This window comes from Hippoglossus stenolepis, chromosome 15 (assembly GCF_022539355.2).
Source record: "Hippoglossus stenolepis isolate QCI-W04-F060 chromosome 15, HSTE1.2, whole genome shotgun sequence".
Lineage (NCBI taxonomy): Eukaryota > Metazoa > Chordata > Actinopteri > Pleuronectiformes > Pleuronectidae > Hippoglossus > Hippoglossus stenolepis.
Genome location: NC_061497.1, coordinates 13,261,391 through 13,277,929, shown reverse-complemented (window position 1 = coordinate 13,277,929; position 16,539 = coordinate 13,261,391). Strand labels below are relative to the sequence as shown.

Sequence of the window (16,539 nt, the reverse complement as noted above, 5' to 3'; positions counted from 1 at the left end):
ATATGGTAAAGTGATAAGAGTTTAAAAGTGCTTGTTTTGAAAGCTTCACTGAGCCAATTAACAAGACTGCTCACTTTTCAGTTTGGCTTCAAAAGAGTCACAACTGGAATTTCCTTAACATGACCTGTACACTGAAGAGATTAATTACCTGAAGAATGACATTTGGCAATGTGCCCTATATTTTATACTCTGAGAACCAAACTGAAGCAGAGCAGGCATTTAATTTCTGTTGATCTTTTCTTGAACGTATCCTTGACAAATGCTATTTTTCCGCAGAAGGGACTAGAATTACAGTTTGATGGTGAGACCAAAATGTGATAAAAGGTGAAACAGTGTATTGAGATTGATTGACACATGGATGTCTGGGCATGTTCTCCCCTTCCTCAGAAGTTAAGACAGCAGAACAAGCTTTATTTCTTATTTATATATTCAATAAATGTATGTTTTACTTGGAAAATGTGATATGTGACTATGGCTTTTTATTACAGGAACACTACTTGTTAAAATGTTTATAATGTGCGACACAAGGACATGTTAAAATAAAAAATGATAAAAAAATAATTCCAATAAGTCAATTTTCCAAAACCCATTTATTACCAAAGACACACTAGGAGCTCATCTGGGGACACTTTGCTGCTGCATATACAGTATTGGCAGTTTTTAAATTAATGTAAAAGAGAGAGCCTTGGTTTTAAACCGAAGTAGAAAATAGTGATTACTGTTCAATCATCATGATCAGACAGGAGACCACTTTACTGCTGTACAACACACAGAGGTCAGAGTCAGTCAGTAGAGACAGTGCAGCTCAGTTTCAGCTATTTCTGTCTATCTCAACAATAATGACTATAAACAGGTCAAAAGAGGTTTGGGTAGAATCTCAAACCCTCGACAGAGTCATCTCTACACAGGTGACCCATCTTCTCCGCCAGCAGCAACCTGGAGATGAGGAGGAGTACAGAGGAGGACACAAAGACATGAAGATTAAGACGCTGGAATACAATTGAAGCAATAAAATAAATATATAATAGGAGATAACGTACCGTTCCTTAGACAGAAGAACAGAGAGACCCAAGAGTTTTGCAAACTCCTCAGCTGTCAACGAACCTTTATCTGACACCTGTAGAAGAGCAAGAGAGGAGAAGAACTTACACTCATATATACAGTACATTCATACACACTCATATATGTAAGGGTTTGACTGGGTTGACATCAGTATAATGTTTGCAACAGGGAAAGCTTACGTTGTCCAGTGCAGAGGCGATCATTTCCTCTTCGCTGTGAGACTGCAGCTGGACCACCATCACACCACTGTCAAACACACGCAGCCTAACAGAGAAGACAAGACGGATGAAGGAGAGTGTGTGATGTGTGTGTAAGAGAGAGAGAGAGAGAGACAGAGAGAGAGGGGGGGTGGTAGAGAGCAGTTCAACTGTTTTAATGTGATCTTTTATTAAGCTAAAATGCAACCACTTTGTGGGCAGTAGTAGAAAGATAGCAGGGAACCAGGCCAGTGTTTCTTTTTGAAACCCTAGGAAGTGACAGGAAATGACAGCTGCAGAGGGCTGGACACCACTTCCAACAACAGGAAGCCAGGCAGGAAGAGCCTGGTCTGTGTGAGGAGGGCGTCTACCCTGCCCCATATTCTTTATTAAACAGTAAAACACATATCCTTGTCTATACAACCACAGGGGAATACAGCACAAAGACAAACACAACTCAAACTCACCTCAGAGGGAGCTGCAACGACTCAAACATCTTGCAGGCGTTGACCAAATCTTCTGGAGATAAAAGCTACGGAAAGGTGGAAAACAAGCTTAGTGTCTGACAGACATTTTTGTGTACCATGAATCTATGGACACCAAAGTTGTGTCGTCCTATCAGTTTCAGCTAGAATCAACATGCAGGGACACGCACACTCAAGCATAATCTATTAAATTGTTTCATGTTGTGTGTGTATGTGAGCGAGCGTTACCTCCATCCCTCGAGCACGGTTGACAAGACAGTACACCTCAGTGAGAGCCATCATTCCCCCACGCTCCTGAAGGAGAAGGGAGAGAAAAGAGAATAAGAAAGAGCTTAAGATAGCAAAGAAAGTAAGGAAATGATTTAAAAGTAGCGTATGATCTCAGCCTTTGTTGATGTAAACTGCACAACACAAAAAGATTCACACCAACCTCTAGAGGGGCTTGTAGCATATCTCCCAGTTGCTTAGCCAGCTGCAGGTGGTAATGTGTGCCCGATCCATGTGTTTCCCTGGTGACAGGGTCAGCTATACCCATGCTGAGTAGGTAAGACTTAAACCGGATTGTCTGCAAAGCACAACACAACCGTTAATAAGAAGGAAACCAAACTGTGGGTATTTAAGTGTAAAGACTGTATGGTGTAACAGCATGATGCGATCGCACTATTTTGTATCATGGGACTGCATGTACACTCCGGATCCAGAAAGTGAAGCCAATGCATATGTGCATGAAACCTGTATTCTTCTAAATCCAGCAGTGGTTGCAAAAATAAGTCTGTTTCAATAGAAGTCTATGAGAAAATAACTGTACCTCTCACTTGATTTATAACATCAGTAAACAGTTTTTGGTCACAATCATTAGTTTCAAGTCTTATTCAAAACAGCATGATTCTCAGTCTGTTTCTTCTCATCAATGTTGTAAATATTGTAATTTTGTTGATGTGTTCAGTTACACATGGCATCTTTTGCACCTCTGTCCGTCCTGGGAGAGGGATCCCTCACATGTGCTTCTCTCTAAGGTTTCTATGTCCCGTACCATTCTCCATGTTTCTGCTTCTCACCATACTGGTCAAGTTCTTACCTCATCTTCTGTTATGTCTCCCTGCTTGTCTTTAATCTTGTTGGCTATAGACCTGGACAACTCCACCATCTCTTTGGCCTGTTAGTTAGGAACACAAATTAGGAATTCAGCACATCCCAATGCATAGCAGAGTATAGCATAAACAAGTTTAGAGTATAAGTGTCATTAGATAAAAATGTAAGACGTTAATTATTATTTCATAAAACACCAACTACAGGAAAATGAGGACATGCAAAGAAAAGCATTCTTTACCTTCACCATCAGCTTACTGAGGTCCTCAAAGGCCTGAAAAACAGAGACTAAATGAGTTATAGGGCTCAAAATTATCCTTAATTAGATAAACCACAAAACTTCATGGTTGCAGATAAAATTGAAATATCATTCCAAAACATCCACACCCCTAAACCAACTGAAGATAAAACTGAACATTCTTCCTTGTTCACAAGATAGATTTGTTTATACATTTTATGAAACTAAATATATGCGATTTATATTTAATTTATTCATAAGCCAAACATACACAGCGGGTGTATCAACACATAATTTCATGGTTGCCTGATGAGTGTCTCAGCTGCTGTGGTCAGCTTAATTTCCAATGGTAACATTTATATAATGGCAGACAAAACTGATGAAACCATTCACAGAATTTGTTCTCTCAGTATATTCACAAATAGAATATGGCCTCATACAAAACTTCAGCTTGGAGATTTCAAGACAAGGATGGAATGACACAGATAATGAACTCTACAATTCCCATCCTGACACATTTGTTGGTATTTCAGTATTTTTGGTCCATAGTACCTCTGAAATGTTTTTGTCTGTTTCTTTCCTCTTCTCCTCTATCTTCCTCTCGATGCCAACAATCCCCACCGCACGTGTCTTTCCTGTCTACATGACCACAAAGGAAAGAAAAACACACACAGTGAAGCACACTGGGAACTGATAAGTTGGAAACAAGCCACAAAGGACAAGCAAAGAAAAACAGTGAGGAGGGAGAATATTGTGGTCAACTGTTGTTGCAGTGAATAAATCCGTTTAGGTAGTTTGATTTTGGGGCATTTTAATCAAAAACAAGATTAATGTAATCTCATTTGGAGATTCAGGACCTAATGCAAGTAAACATCTTTAACAAAGACTATTTGATTCTGTAAAGCACAGTCCAACTAATGAGGGATGCTAAACATAGTTTCACATAAAATTTGAAAATTCCTAAAAAAGTCATCACATAGTAAAACCAAAAAATTAAGTGACAACACTGCCATCCTGTGGATCATCATTTGAATTGACTTCAGTCAGTTCAGTGGGAGTTTGGTTGGTAGAGTTACAGTCCTCCTGTGGTGTGAAAATAATTCACACCACCTTCTGGTTTCTAAAAATCACCAGGACTTTAAACCAGTGAGAAAAAAAGAGATTTTGGTCAGATTCAGAGTTTCGTCTGTTCAGCTTCCAACCTGAGAACCTGTTCCTGTGGGGATGGGTTGTGACACTGGTGTACTCTCCCATCTCTTCTGAGTCATCTCTTCTGTTAGCCTCCTGTTAAACTGCAAGCAAATAACACCATTTTGTTGGTTCCAGGAAAAAAATTATTAAACACATGGTCTATTCTAAAGAATTGATGCAAAAAAATGAAAACAAAAAGCTAGTTTTGCTACTTGTGTTGAACAGGATTACCTCAATCTGCCCGTGTTCTTTGAACGACAGCTTGATGAAGGGATATTTGCTGTGTTGGTAGGGACCTGGCTCCTTGTTGGCAGGTGCTGGATGCAGGTGAATGACTATTTTTGCACTGCAGAATAAGAGAAACCAACATTAAAGTAATCGTCTTCTTCTTGTAGATTTGATTTTTGTTGCTGTGGTTGTTATCATCAGTGAAAATACACTGTGGAACTTTCACAAAAAATTCTTCATATCATCTTTGACCACATCTCATCATCTAAATGTTGTTATCTCCTCTTCTCACATCACGTACATAACGCATGACCAAAGTTCCATACTGTACTTAACATACAATTGCATGCAAATATTTGAGCATATTTTACACAGGCTGTTTATTTGTTAAGTGAAAAAAAGTAGCAGGAAACTGTACTTGTGAACACACAGTCCTTCATTAAATTGTTAGGCCTTAATTGACTTGTTAGCACAGGTGAACAACTGCCACTGCGAATTGTCAGTTGACGACAATTCCAGAGCTATTATTCCTCTGACTCTTGAGGTACCACAACGTCCGTGAGCTCCCAAGCAGCTGACTGAGGAACTGAAAAATGAAGCTAATTATTGGCTACAAAACAGGACGGGCTATGAAAAGTTATTAAACTGCTACCAGCTTGAAATCTCTGCTCAGAATACTCATCAGGAAGGAAAGGAAGGAAGGAAATTGTACCTGCAACCTTATCAGATAAGTCAGGGGGTTATGTTTACAAAACAAGATCTGGAAAAGCCAGAGGTGTTTAGTAAACATAAGCCCCGGACTTCGGTGGTAAGGTAAAGCTACAACTTAGCAGTCAAATGTGTGTTTGGAGCTAAATACGAGAAGCATTTGATAGAAAGAAATCGTGTCCAAGTGTTAATTGCAGGTTAGAATATTCATATTTGGGGTTTTGTGGCAGACAATGAAACAGGAAACATGGTTACAGGAACTTTCCTGTAACCATGTTTCCTGTTTCATCTGCTAAATATCAGAAGCTTCTGGATTCAAATGTCCTGCAGCCATTCAACACAGTGGAAAGGAAAGAGGAAGCCTTCTGCAACAAGACAGTGATCCAAACTCGTAGAAGGGGCGGGTAAGGTGAGGGGTATTCAGCTGCAACATGCAACTTCACCACCAGTTGTCACTAAATTCTACACGCTGAACCTTTAAGAGAACCTTGATTACTGACACTGACCTCTTCCCTATTCCTGCAGCCTGCTCCTCGAAGAAGAGGATCTGTGACAGGGGCATGGCTATGCAGCATTCCTGAGGGAAGTACAGAAACACATGAAAGTCATAACACAAACCTGTGAACATTTGAACTACTCAAACAATCGGTGCAGTAAATATTGTGAATAATTCTGTTTGCTGCTGCCATACATGATTTTTAACGTCCCTCCAGATCAGCCGGTGGGTGCTCAACAGGGCAACTCCAACGTCCAGCTTCGCCTGAAACAACGACAGAAAAAAGACAAAACGTGATTATTTGCTTGAATAAAGTTTGACTGAGGCCCCATGTTGTGTTATAACCACCGCACACTACACATTAAAGCACCCAACGTCATCAGTCATCACTGCTGTACTATTCAACTGTCTTTGTTTTGGCTTTTACTACAGGTTTTAGCTGCTGTGTCGTTGTGTCAAGCCACAAACTTTGCTAACAGAGAGGAAACCTGCACCTTATCGTCGCCGTCATACAGTCGCACGCCTCGCTGTTGGATCACTAAAGTTTCGTTTATTTCCAAAAGCCCGTTTGACCAAAAAAAACGATCCATTTCAGCTCCCTGAACAATTTATTCGTTATTTTACTGCGCCGCCGAGACTCATTTTATGTTTACTTCTGGTATCCTGTCCAAAGCTGGCCTGTTGCTGCCTGAATAGAAACACAAAAACATATACTATGAGTTAATGTCAAATAAAATAATACATTTTTAAAACTATTAATAGCCTCTTTTTAATTATCATATCACACAATGCAACTGTAATATTTTTTTAAAACATAAAATACAACAAAGTGTATTTTTCTGACAAGCTACCTAAGAGGGGGTCCTTGTCGGTGTTGACGTTACTAGCGCCAGCTGTCAGTGGAAGCTAGCCTCAGTGCTATCTTTGCTAGCGATTTCTCCTTTAGATTTGAATGAATTTTTGACATTTTCGCGTCCCTGTTGTTCCTATTTCCGACTTTAGATACAAACTAAGATCGGCTACAAAGATGTGCGGATCTTCAATTGATTCCCAGCGTCTCGTGTGGTTTTGTTGAGTGCTGTTCAGAACCGCGGTAGCTGCAGCTAGTTGTTAGCTTGTTGTTAGCTGCGGCCAGATTTGCTGCAGACTGCTCCTCCGGTTTGGAAGTCATTGTTCACACGCGGAAAAGTTCTTCGGAAAAAGAAGGGGAAAGATCATGCAACTTTGTTACGCTGCAAATCGTGTAGAGCGAATATTTATTGGGTTAAATTATTGTTTGAATGCATTATGAGTTGATCAGTAACACTGGATATATAACAAAGTATTTAGAGTCGAAGTCTTCCGGATGCATTTTACCTTCGATTACTGTATCTATTGTGTTGTAGAAAGTATATTTACCAAGTGCGTGGTGTAGTAAGTGTTCATAGTCACAGAGGCGTTTGTTTGAGTTAACAAACATGGATAAAAAGTCGTTTGACATCGTTTTGGATGAGATAAAAAAGGTAAAAAAATTGTAAATTATATGTTCGATCAAAGATTTGAAACCGTTTCAACTCAACCGGATTTGATTATTCTCCATCTTGTGTTTCAGTGCGTCCTGACTGATCAGCGCATCAAGGCCATAGAGCAGGTGCACGGGTATTTCTCCAGTGAGCAGGTAACTGTGGACAAAGCAACACTGTTATTTATCGTTTAACACACTAGATAGACAAGGTTTCCACGTCATACAGGCCATATATGTATATGTAAAAAAAGAATCTTTGGGAATACACCAACTAGTTGACTTATATTATAATCAATGCTGCATGTGGATAGATGGTAAATACATAGATCTAACAAAGGTATGATGTTCGACCCTGTGTGTATAAGTTATAATCTCCTGCTAGGTCCAACTTTAAAGAGGAAAGTTGTGTCCGAGCAACTTTAATAGATATCAACTCTCTCTCATACTTTATATTGTTTCTATGTGAGAGCAATGCAGCTCCAGTGTTACTATATGTCTCAACACTGTCTGGATCATTGCAGGTGATGGAGATACTGAAGTACTTCTCATGGGCCGAACCTCAGATCAAAGCAGTTAAAGCTCTGCAGCATGTAAGTAACATGTGATTTCAATTATTGGGGTTTTCAGATGGTTTGCATCAGTTATTCCTTTATATTAACATTGTGCTGAAACGTGATTTAAATAGTAAACCTTTCTGTGTGTGAAATTGTCACCTCTCACTGTCACTGGAATGTCTCTAAGTGTTGGTTGAGCATGTTTATCCTTCTTTTAGAAAATGGTTGCAATTCCTACAACCAAAGTAGCAAATATCCTGAATTGCTTCACCTTCTCAAAGGACAGACTGATTGTACTGGAACTGATAGCTTTGTGAGTAGCTTTTGGAGAAATATAAGCACATGAACCTTTATTACACATACACATTTCATCCAGTTTGGTTCATTCATTGATCAATTGAACATTTTGGGGTCTCTGTTCCTTTACAGGAATATATCAGATGCTCAGAATTATCGTCCTGTGGAGGATTTGTTTCGCATACACCTGTCTGAGAAGAAACGAGCTCGCAGGATATTGGAGCAAGTAAGTTCACCTTTCCAAAGTAATTCACAGAAAAAAAAATGTGTGTTCTATGAAGGTTTGCATTGAAAGCAATAAAATGTATTTATGTATGTGTAACCAATTGACCCCATCAAAAAATAATGCTAAATAAAATGAAACCTGTAAATGTGATGTGTCTGTGTGTAGAAATAGCTCAGAAAATAATACAACATCTGCTTCATTAGGTGTGTAAGGTTGGCTGTAAGGCTCCTGTAGCCATGATCTCCTCCTGTGGTATGATACCCGGGAATCCATACCCTAAAGGTAGACCCAGCCTGGTCACTGGCACGTTCCCTGTAAGTATGTGCAGAGCTTGACACTGAGGTTTCCTGAATGCATCCTACTCCTGAGCGTTAGGATTTTATATACTGTATATTAGATATGAGCTGACCATCACCAACTCACAACAGATTTAGATTTTATTATGTCTTTGTTTATGTCGGTCCTAGTGTCACCTGTTCCACCTCCATGTCTCAGCATATTGGCAAACTTCAGAATACTAATTACAAAGTGGACATTCAGTGAAAAAAAGTGAATTAATGGTTGATAATTTACTCTGAATTCTGTATACCAGGGTTTGGTTTTGTTATTTTTTTCGGGCAATTTGCAAAGTTGTAAAATATAATGTTTTTTATGCAACATTTGCAACCAGACAAGAAAAATATGTGTTTTGTTTTTGGTCACAGGGAATCCCTCCGGCAAAAAAAGAAGGAGATAAGAAAGATGATGCCTCTAACAGTATAGATGGGAAAGGAATTGCTTCTCGGATAATTGGACCCTTCAAGCCTGTAAGTACTTGAAAGGGAGTCACTGAAGGGGACAATGTAATAGTACCATGATGTAATAGTGCCATGACACCCGTAAGTCTCATGACTGAGTGACAAGACATCACATGAGTACATTACTCAGACATGATATTCTACATATCAAGCCTCATTATATAAGCTTCTGATAGACCACAGTTGAAGTGCTAAATGGACTTGAGTGAAGTCTGTGCGTCAGAGGCTGTAAAGAGCATAATGGAAACACAAATAAATTCTGTACAGCAGTAATGTGATATGAATTGGAAGACATTGACATTAATGGTCTCCTTTCACATCTGGATATAAGGACTTTAAATCCTTTCAAATTGTGTGTTTTCAGAAATTTAACAGCTTATTTCTATGAACCTCTTTTAAATGGCAGAAATGTCTCAACTACTGCCTTTAAAAGCGACACTGCAACTATAGCATCAGTTACTGACATACTTTGAGAAACCATAAATATCATGATTAGACAGAATTTACTGATGAGTGAACTGTTTTGTATCTTAATGCTTTTCCTTTTTTAGTTTCCTTCAACTTACAACCCTCATCGGCCTGTGCCCTACCCTATACCACCGTGCCGACCCCATGCTACCATCGCACCTAGTAAGAAACAACCCACTTCCGCACACTGCCCTGCCTTCTTCCGCTCTGTATAACTGGTCAATAATAAAAAGTACACACCTTAAAGATACTAAGATCTAAGCTAACAGAGGATTAATAATTCTGCTTTGAGTGGCCTTAAATTGTCAGGCATGTTTTATCACTGCCATCTGGGATTGGTTGAGGTGTAGTAGGTAGTTGGGTGAGTTGTGTTTGATCCTTACATTTGCGTATGTGTGTCTGTGTGAGTGTGTGTGTGTGCGGTGGACACTGTTAATATTTACAACTGCTACTCAGGTGTGTACAACAACGCAGGCCTTGTGTCTGTGGGAGGGGTTATAACAGCCAGCGTGGCCCCTCCCCCCTACAACTTCACCCACAAAGTAGCAGGTATGATTTGATGGAAGCGAGTGTGTGCGCGCGTGCCTGTGTGTGGCGGCAAATAGGCTAATAGGCTTCCTGGCATGCTGCTTACCTGCGCCTCTCCAGTTTACCGCCTTTATCAGGTGAAGAATGTGCTTCTCACTTATGCTGGAGTTACATTGAGTGACCAGAAAAATACAGCCCCCTACATTGTAAGGCTTTTCAATACAACTGCTGTGAATCAGCTTCAGAACTGTTGGAGATATATTGATTCAATGTAAGGGGTATTTTTGAGTTGGGTAATGTTGGATTAGATTGCGCAATATATATATCCAATACACCTGCATTTCTGTTGTATTTAAAATGCACTGTAATCTTTCTCCTTCCTTTTGTAGTTGAGTTGGAGAATAGGACATTTAATTCAAATACCATCAGAAACTATACAACGGCAAAATGTGTCGAAAAAATTGAGTCAACACACAGATGTATCTAAAAATAGTAGTCGCAACAAAAACAAGGCTCTTTTATATCTTGCAGATTTCTCTGTTTTCTGGTCAGTCAGTGTAGAAGTTTGTCTTGGGTGATTTGTGAGGATGCGGCTTTGGTTCCCTGGATTGGGATCAGCTTCAAACTAATTTCAATAACCTTTTTTTTTTTTATTCCCCCGGAATCATGCATCGCTTGGGATAACTCCGTTTTTAACGCAGCGCTTTGTCAGTTTTCACAATTGAAATACATCTTTCAGGGCCTTTGGGGAGACGTTTGGTCATAAGCTCAACAGTGACTGTAGTTTCATTAAACTGAGAAAATGTCCAAAGCCAGATGTCCAGTGTGAAATGTGATGAAAGACATAATTTGACGTTAAATATATAAAGTATCTGATCATTTCCCCAAAGGTAAAAAGAAGACATATTCCAATGTTGAAAATTGTTGGAAGTTTCATGTAATAAGTTGCACGCAGGGATGCTCTCTGGCCATTTCTCTTTGCTCTGTTTCTTCTTTCATTTTTGTGAATGAGTTGCTTCTTTTGCAATAGTTTGTTGGGCTTTTTCTGCCAATGTCTTGGAATGTTTTTTTTTGTCATTTAACAACAGCACTACTGATCAGAAATAAAGTATTAGTTATTTAATGTTTTATACTGTTCAACTTTTTTAATTGTTTTTTTTCTCAGTTGAATCTCACATTCAGATAACAGTAGTCACTATTTAAGATTATTTTTCTAACCAAATCTGATCTCCTTCTACTTCCAGGTTATGCCAAACCAGGCAATCCGCATCACACCACACCTGGAGTCAACAGTGGACCCCTCCTCATCCCTCATGGGTCCACGCCTTCTACACCAGTCCCACCCCAGGCCTCTCCTGCTCAGCATCCTCCTACAACTCCCATCACACCAGTTTTCCCTGGCATGGTTCCCTCTCACCACCCCAATGCCCCCTCTCCCTCTCCGTCCCCTTCTCCATCCCCATCCGTCATTAGAGCAGGGCCACAGACACCCAGTGGTCACACTACACCAACACCCTCATCTGTTATTAAAGCCCACACCCCGTCTGGCACTCCTTGTGGAACTCCTGTCCACTTCTCTTCTTCCCCCTACCATGCTCTTTCTCGACCAGGCACCCCTGCCACCTCCCGCGGCGGCCCAGACCCCCTGACTCAGACAAACTCCATGGGTTCAACTCATCACAAGATTTTTCATCAGTCCACAGATCACCAGTCAGGACTCGTCTTCTCTGGCATACAGCCACAAGCAGGTAACCCATCTGGGTCAGTGATAAGAAGTTACACCCCTTCTGGACCACAATCTCTTACTCCTGGATCATCCACTCCTATAATTCCAAGCTGTTCCACCCCAGGCCCCAAACCCGCTCATTCTGCACAGGCTCAGGCTGCCATGGCTATGGCTGGATCACTGAACAGACACCACGGGGGTAGCAGCAGTGGCAGTAACAGCCCTGTGCACTCTGCTTTCAAGGGCACCTCTCGTTCTGGCACGCCGTCTCTTAGCTCTTTGGTGGTCCAAGGTTCTGCACAAGCTGCACTGGCACGTTCTTTGGGTCTGTCACACCCATCAGGTTCCCCTCAAGTCTCTCTCCCTAGTCCTGTTGCTATCGCCGGCCTCCAAGCTCTGTCCTCCAGTCAAGCTGCCGCTCATTACCCGGGCCTGTCCCCTTTCTCCTCCCTTTCTTCCTCTCTCTCTCCTTCCACCATGTCTGCAATGCCCCCCAATAGTAACATTTCTAACCACCCACCAACCTCCATCTTCCCTGGCTTGGTTACCAACGCTGCCTCCAGTGTAGCCTCCCCTTTTGGTCTAGGCCTCACCTCTGCCCCTTCTTTATTCCCAGGCCTTCCGCCTGGCCCTGGCCCCGCTGCCTACCCTGGACTGGGTGTGTCAGGGGGGCATGGTGCTGGGAGTCCCGTATTGTCTTCATTCATGGGACTTCCAGGCGCCACACCATCTTCAATAGCATCAGTGGCGCCACTACAGGCGGCAGCAGCGGCAGCAGCGGCAGCAGCAGCAGCGGCGGCAGCAGCAGCTGGGGTTCCATCGTCATCACCAGTTTTACCTGGTTTTGCATCCGCCTTCAGCTCCAATTTCCAGCCTGGGTATGTCAGACACGTTCTTTTGATGGACAGTCACTGAGAGTTCTGTCTAGTATACAGAACCATGTCATATGGATAATTTTAAATAATATTATGATTCCCTGTAGAATTTCTACTGTACTAATATTCAATTCACAGATGTTCTTTTATGCCACATAGCCATGACCTAAAGCCCATATTGCCATACCGTCTCTAGTAATGTTAGATCACAATAGGTCAAAAGTTAGAATAGGGTCTGTGCTAATTATAGCATGTGACATTGATTTTCCAAACAGCATCATAAATCAGGTCAAGTGATTTTTCCACTTTGGGTTGTATGTGACAAGTGGAAAGACTGCACCTGCAAAGTGTAAAGTGCACTTGTTCTCCCGTTGTGCAATGTTGGGGTTAGACTTTGGCTTGTGTTGTCTTGAAGAGTTGGTTTCCATTTGATCAGGTGATAACTGTCAGCCATGTAATAATCTAGTTGTCTTGTTAATGACGAAGTGCTTCAGGCTCAAGACTCACATTATGTTGCCATTTCAGCAACTAAAGTGCTGTCTTATCTTGGAAGAGCTATTAAATTAACCAGTGCTAATGCTAATTTGTGGAGGAGTGCCAAATCTTAAAGTAAAGCAAAATAATAATAATGAATAATAATAAAATAAACACATATAAACACACATACATAAGCTATATATACATACCAACAATATGCACCTAATTGTTATTATGTTGCAGCTTCTGTTATAAGATTCAGGAAGAGGTATCCACATTTGTATGAAATAAACAGATATTACAGATATTATATTGTATACTTTATATAAACACAGATAGTTATAGATTGTACATAATACTCAAACCATTAGCAGAGATTAATGAGGTGCTGGTTGGAAAAGATAACAACATGATTTCAAAAACGTTTTTCTTTGAAGAATAACCGAAATAGTTGTCATTGAAATTTTACTTATGGTTCATTATATATATTAGTATACTATAGCCAGTCGGTGAATGTTAGGTGTGTCCCAGGGACCATTTGCGTTCTCAATGCTTAAAGAATGTGGTCACATGAGTCCCATACCACTTTGAATGTGCTCTGATCTCAATGCGCCCTGGGCGTGTTCACACCTGTTGTTAGATATGTCCACTTGTGATCGGATGACTCAAGACGGATCTTAGTACCCGGTGTGAACAGGGTCTGAAAAAAGTTATTTTGTGCATTCTAGGATGGGTAGTGGACTCCAGCCTCCAGGAAGCAGTGGATTCCCCAGCTTGTTGTCCTTCCCTGGTGTACCAGGCTTCTCTCCCTCTGGCTCCCCTGCCACGCTTGGTGGCCTCCACAACCCGGCCATGCAGTCGGCCTTGTTGCAGGTAAAAATGCACATGGCGTCGAAGGGCCCTATTGGATACATTACATAGACTTGCATTAATTCCCTGGAGTAGCTTAACCATATCTGCTACTTGTTTAACCGTAACCCTTATTGTAACCTTAAGCTGACTCTAATCATGAACTTAAAACTAAAGCAGTTTTCAGACATGAACTCTGGACATTTTCTGGAGTTTGTCTTTCACATAGGAAGAACGCAGCAGGAGATTGAGACTTGTGAGTCGTCGAGTGTTGGAAAGAAAAATCATTTGACATCACACAATGTCCGTAGCAACTGACTCAGACATTTGCACTCTGACATACAGCCTCTCATAGAAATGTCAGGAGGACCAGTCACAAAATGTCTTCACTTTCCCAAGACATACAAGGGCACACCCACCCACACACCCACAAACTGCTCTGTCAGATTACAGGTATTTGAATGTCAGTTTGATAAAGCTTCACATTTACAAAAGTTCTTCTCTTCATTGGTGTTGTTCCAGGCTCATCCTGTGTCTGGTTTAGAGGGCTTTCCTCCTCAGCCCAACAGTTTCAACTACCCTCCAGGCCCAGGAAACCCCTTCCCCCTCCAGCCAGGTCTGCACCCCCAGCTGGGCTGGCAGTGAAACCCACCACTCACTTCGGAACTTGATTAGACTTACATGCTGACCTACCCTGTTCTATGTTTTGGCCTTGAACCCTACAGAGCAGTAGACGAGAGATAAAGAGTGTTTCAATACAATGTGTGTCAGAGCCAGAATGAGTTTACTACGACCAGGAACACTACCTTGAAATCAGTTGAAATAGTGTACAGGGGAGAGAAGGTTTATTTGTTACTTTATTCCTAGTGAACAGTTGTAAATATCAGTTGCCAAAGTTGGTTTTTAGGTTTTACATGTAGACTGTGACTGGTTTTAACATTAGCTGGACTTGGCTGTTTTTAATGAAGATTATCACCTTTTATTAGTGAATAATGAATTCTAGGAAGAAATGAAAATTGTACATGATATGTAATGACTTCACATGTAGTATTTTATGTTCATTCTCAGTAGAGAAAACCTATGATACTGATACTGAGAACCCTGAATTGAATATTGTATTATGACATTAACTCTGACTTGTGTCACATTTTAAATCGGGAACACCATGAATATTTGAAGCCCTTGTTTTGTGTCAAAGCCGGGAGTATTGTGTACAAAACCTGCATTTGGCAGCTCCGCTCATGTGTTATTTTCAGTGAACACTCACTTGTGGCTTTCTGCAGTTTACTGTGAATAATTTTTTTTAATATGTTTACAAAGTTTTTCTTTTGACAGATCTAACGGTAATAGAGCTGTTGTTACAGGATATGACCAGACATACTGTATGCAGAGATTACTGACAACATCTGGAAGTATTTGTAGAATGATATGTGGAACTGAGAATATACAGTATAATGACTGCATTCCTCAGCAATGCTTTGCAAATGAATACTGTAATTTTTTAATTCACTGTACACCTCAGTACTCAAACTCACTGAGGTTCACACGAAAAGTGATATTTTTTGTTGTTACATTGTGTTGTTTTCTTTTCTCTTTGTGTTTCCTGTTTTTATTAATTTGTCAGTAAACTGCTGGTTGCTGTAGTTGTTGTCATCTCCTTTCTATGTCATGCCATAAACCTTCATAGCTGTCAGGCTCATAAACTGTAAGTTAAATAAGTTAAATGTAACTAAGTCACATCTAAAAAGTCACAGTCGTGCAGATAAAACCTGCATATCAATGTGATAAAGGGTCATAATCGTAAACAAACAGCATAATGGACATATAATGATTCTTAAGCAAAAAAAAGGTCCAGGTTTGTGGTCAGAGACTTAACTAACATGATAGTTGAAGGCAGCTTCGAAAAGGAAAAGACAATTTAACTGCACTCGAGACTAAAAATGCTATACGTCTATTAATATGTACAGTATACTACAAGACTATAACATCACTAAATGGTTGATTGATTCAAAATGTTACCATCCTACAATAAAATAAAGTTTAAGTGTAGGACATTTAATCTCATGTATGATTAAACAAACTACTATGAAAATAAGGACAAGCTCACTGCAACAAAAAAAACAGATCACACCTCTGACTTCCAGTGAAACTTCACTTCATGAACGCGGATATAAAATAACAATGTGAAAACCACAGCTTCCGCAGATTTAATCTGTGTCTCACGCAACATGGAGAGAAACCAGAAGAGAGGGCTGCTGAACAATAACTGACACACAGTTGCAGCAGTGAATAGGAGGTACACAGCAAGGGACATATGACCAATAACAGAAGGAACTGTCGGCCTCCTCAAAAAATTACGCTTTTCAAAATCTTGATATTGACATAACCTTGCATTGAAAGTAGACGTATATGTGAGTGCTCTAGTTGCTGCTTATCTTGAGTGTCCATGACCACTAATGCACCGGTGATGCCATCAGTCATGTGTCAATGAGTCATGAGATCTAACTGGAAAATCTTTCATTTTATAATTTTTCCATGAGAGGG

The 16,539-nt window shown here is 40.5% G+C and overlaps 2 protein-coding genes across 3 annotated transcripts; one reads left to right on the top strand and one right to left on the bottom strand.

Moving 5' to 3' along the window:
- Nucleotides 1-571: 571 nt before the first annotated feature.
- Nucleotides 572-6,373, bottom strand: vps36 (vacuolar protein sorting 36 homolog). The gene is made up of 14 exons (XM_035178176.2): nucleotides 6,189-6,373; nucleotides 5,890-5,958; nucleotides 5,705-5,775; nucleotides 4,494-4,608; nucleotides 4,274-4,363; nucleotides 3,624-3,710; nucleotides 3,075-3,107; nucleotides 2,823-2,900; nucleotides 2,175-2,309; nucleotides 1,973-2,038; nucleotides 1,727-1,791; nucleotides 1,242-1,326; nucleotides 1,041-1,117; nucleotides 572-936 (listed from the first exon to the last, which is right to left on the bottom strand). The coding sequence occupies exons 1-14, from the start codon at nucleotides 6,282-6,284 to the stop codon at nucleotides 855-857; spliced, it is 1,149 nt and encodes a 382-aa protein (XP_035034067.1). The 5' UTR covers nucleotides 6,285-6,373; the 3' UTR covers nucleotides 572-854.
- Nucleotides 6,374-6,573: 200 nt separating this feature from the next.
- Nucleotides 6,574-15,638, top strand: proser1 (proline and serine rich 1). 2 transcript variants are annotated; one of them, XM_035178174.2, is made up of 12 exons: nucleotides 6,574-7,196; nucleotides 7,286-7,351; nucleotides 7,720-7,788; nucleotides 7,971-8,065; nucleotides 8,182-8,275; nucleotides 8,479-8,589; nucleotides 8,980-9,081; nucleotides 9,624-9,702; nucleotides 9,997-10,089; nucleotides 11,313-12,672; nucleotides 13,875-14,019; nucleotides 14,518-15,638. In XM_035178174.2, the coding sequence occupies exons 1-12, from the start codon at nucleotides 7,152-7,154 to the stop codon at nucleotides 14,638-14,640; spliced, it is 2,382 nt and encodes a 793-aa protein (XP_035034065.2). In that variant the 5' UTR covers nucleotides 6,574-7,151; the 3' UTR covers nucleotides 14,641-15,638. The 2 variants fall into 2 exon arrangements, with proteins under 2 accessions (XP_035034065.2, XP_035034066.2); XM_035178175.2 differs by lacking the exon at nucleotides 9,997-10,089.
- Nucleotides 15,639-16,539: the final 901 nt, after the last annotated feature.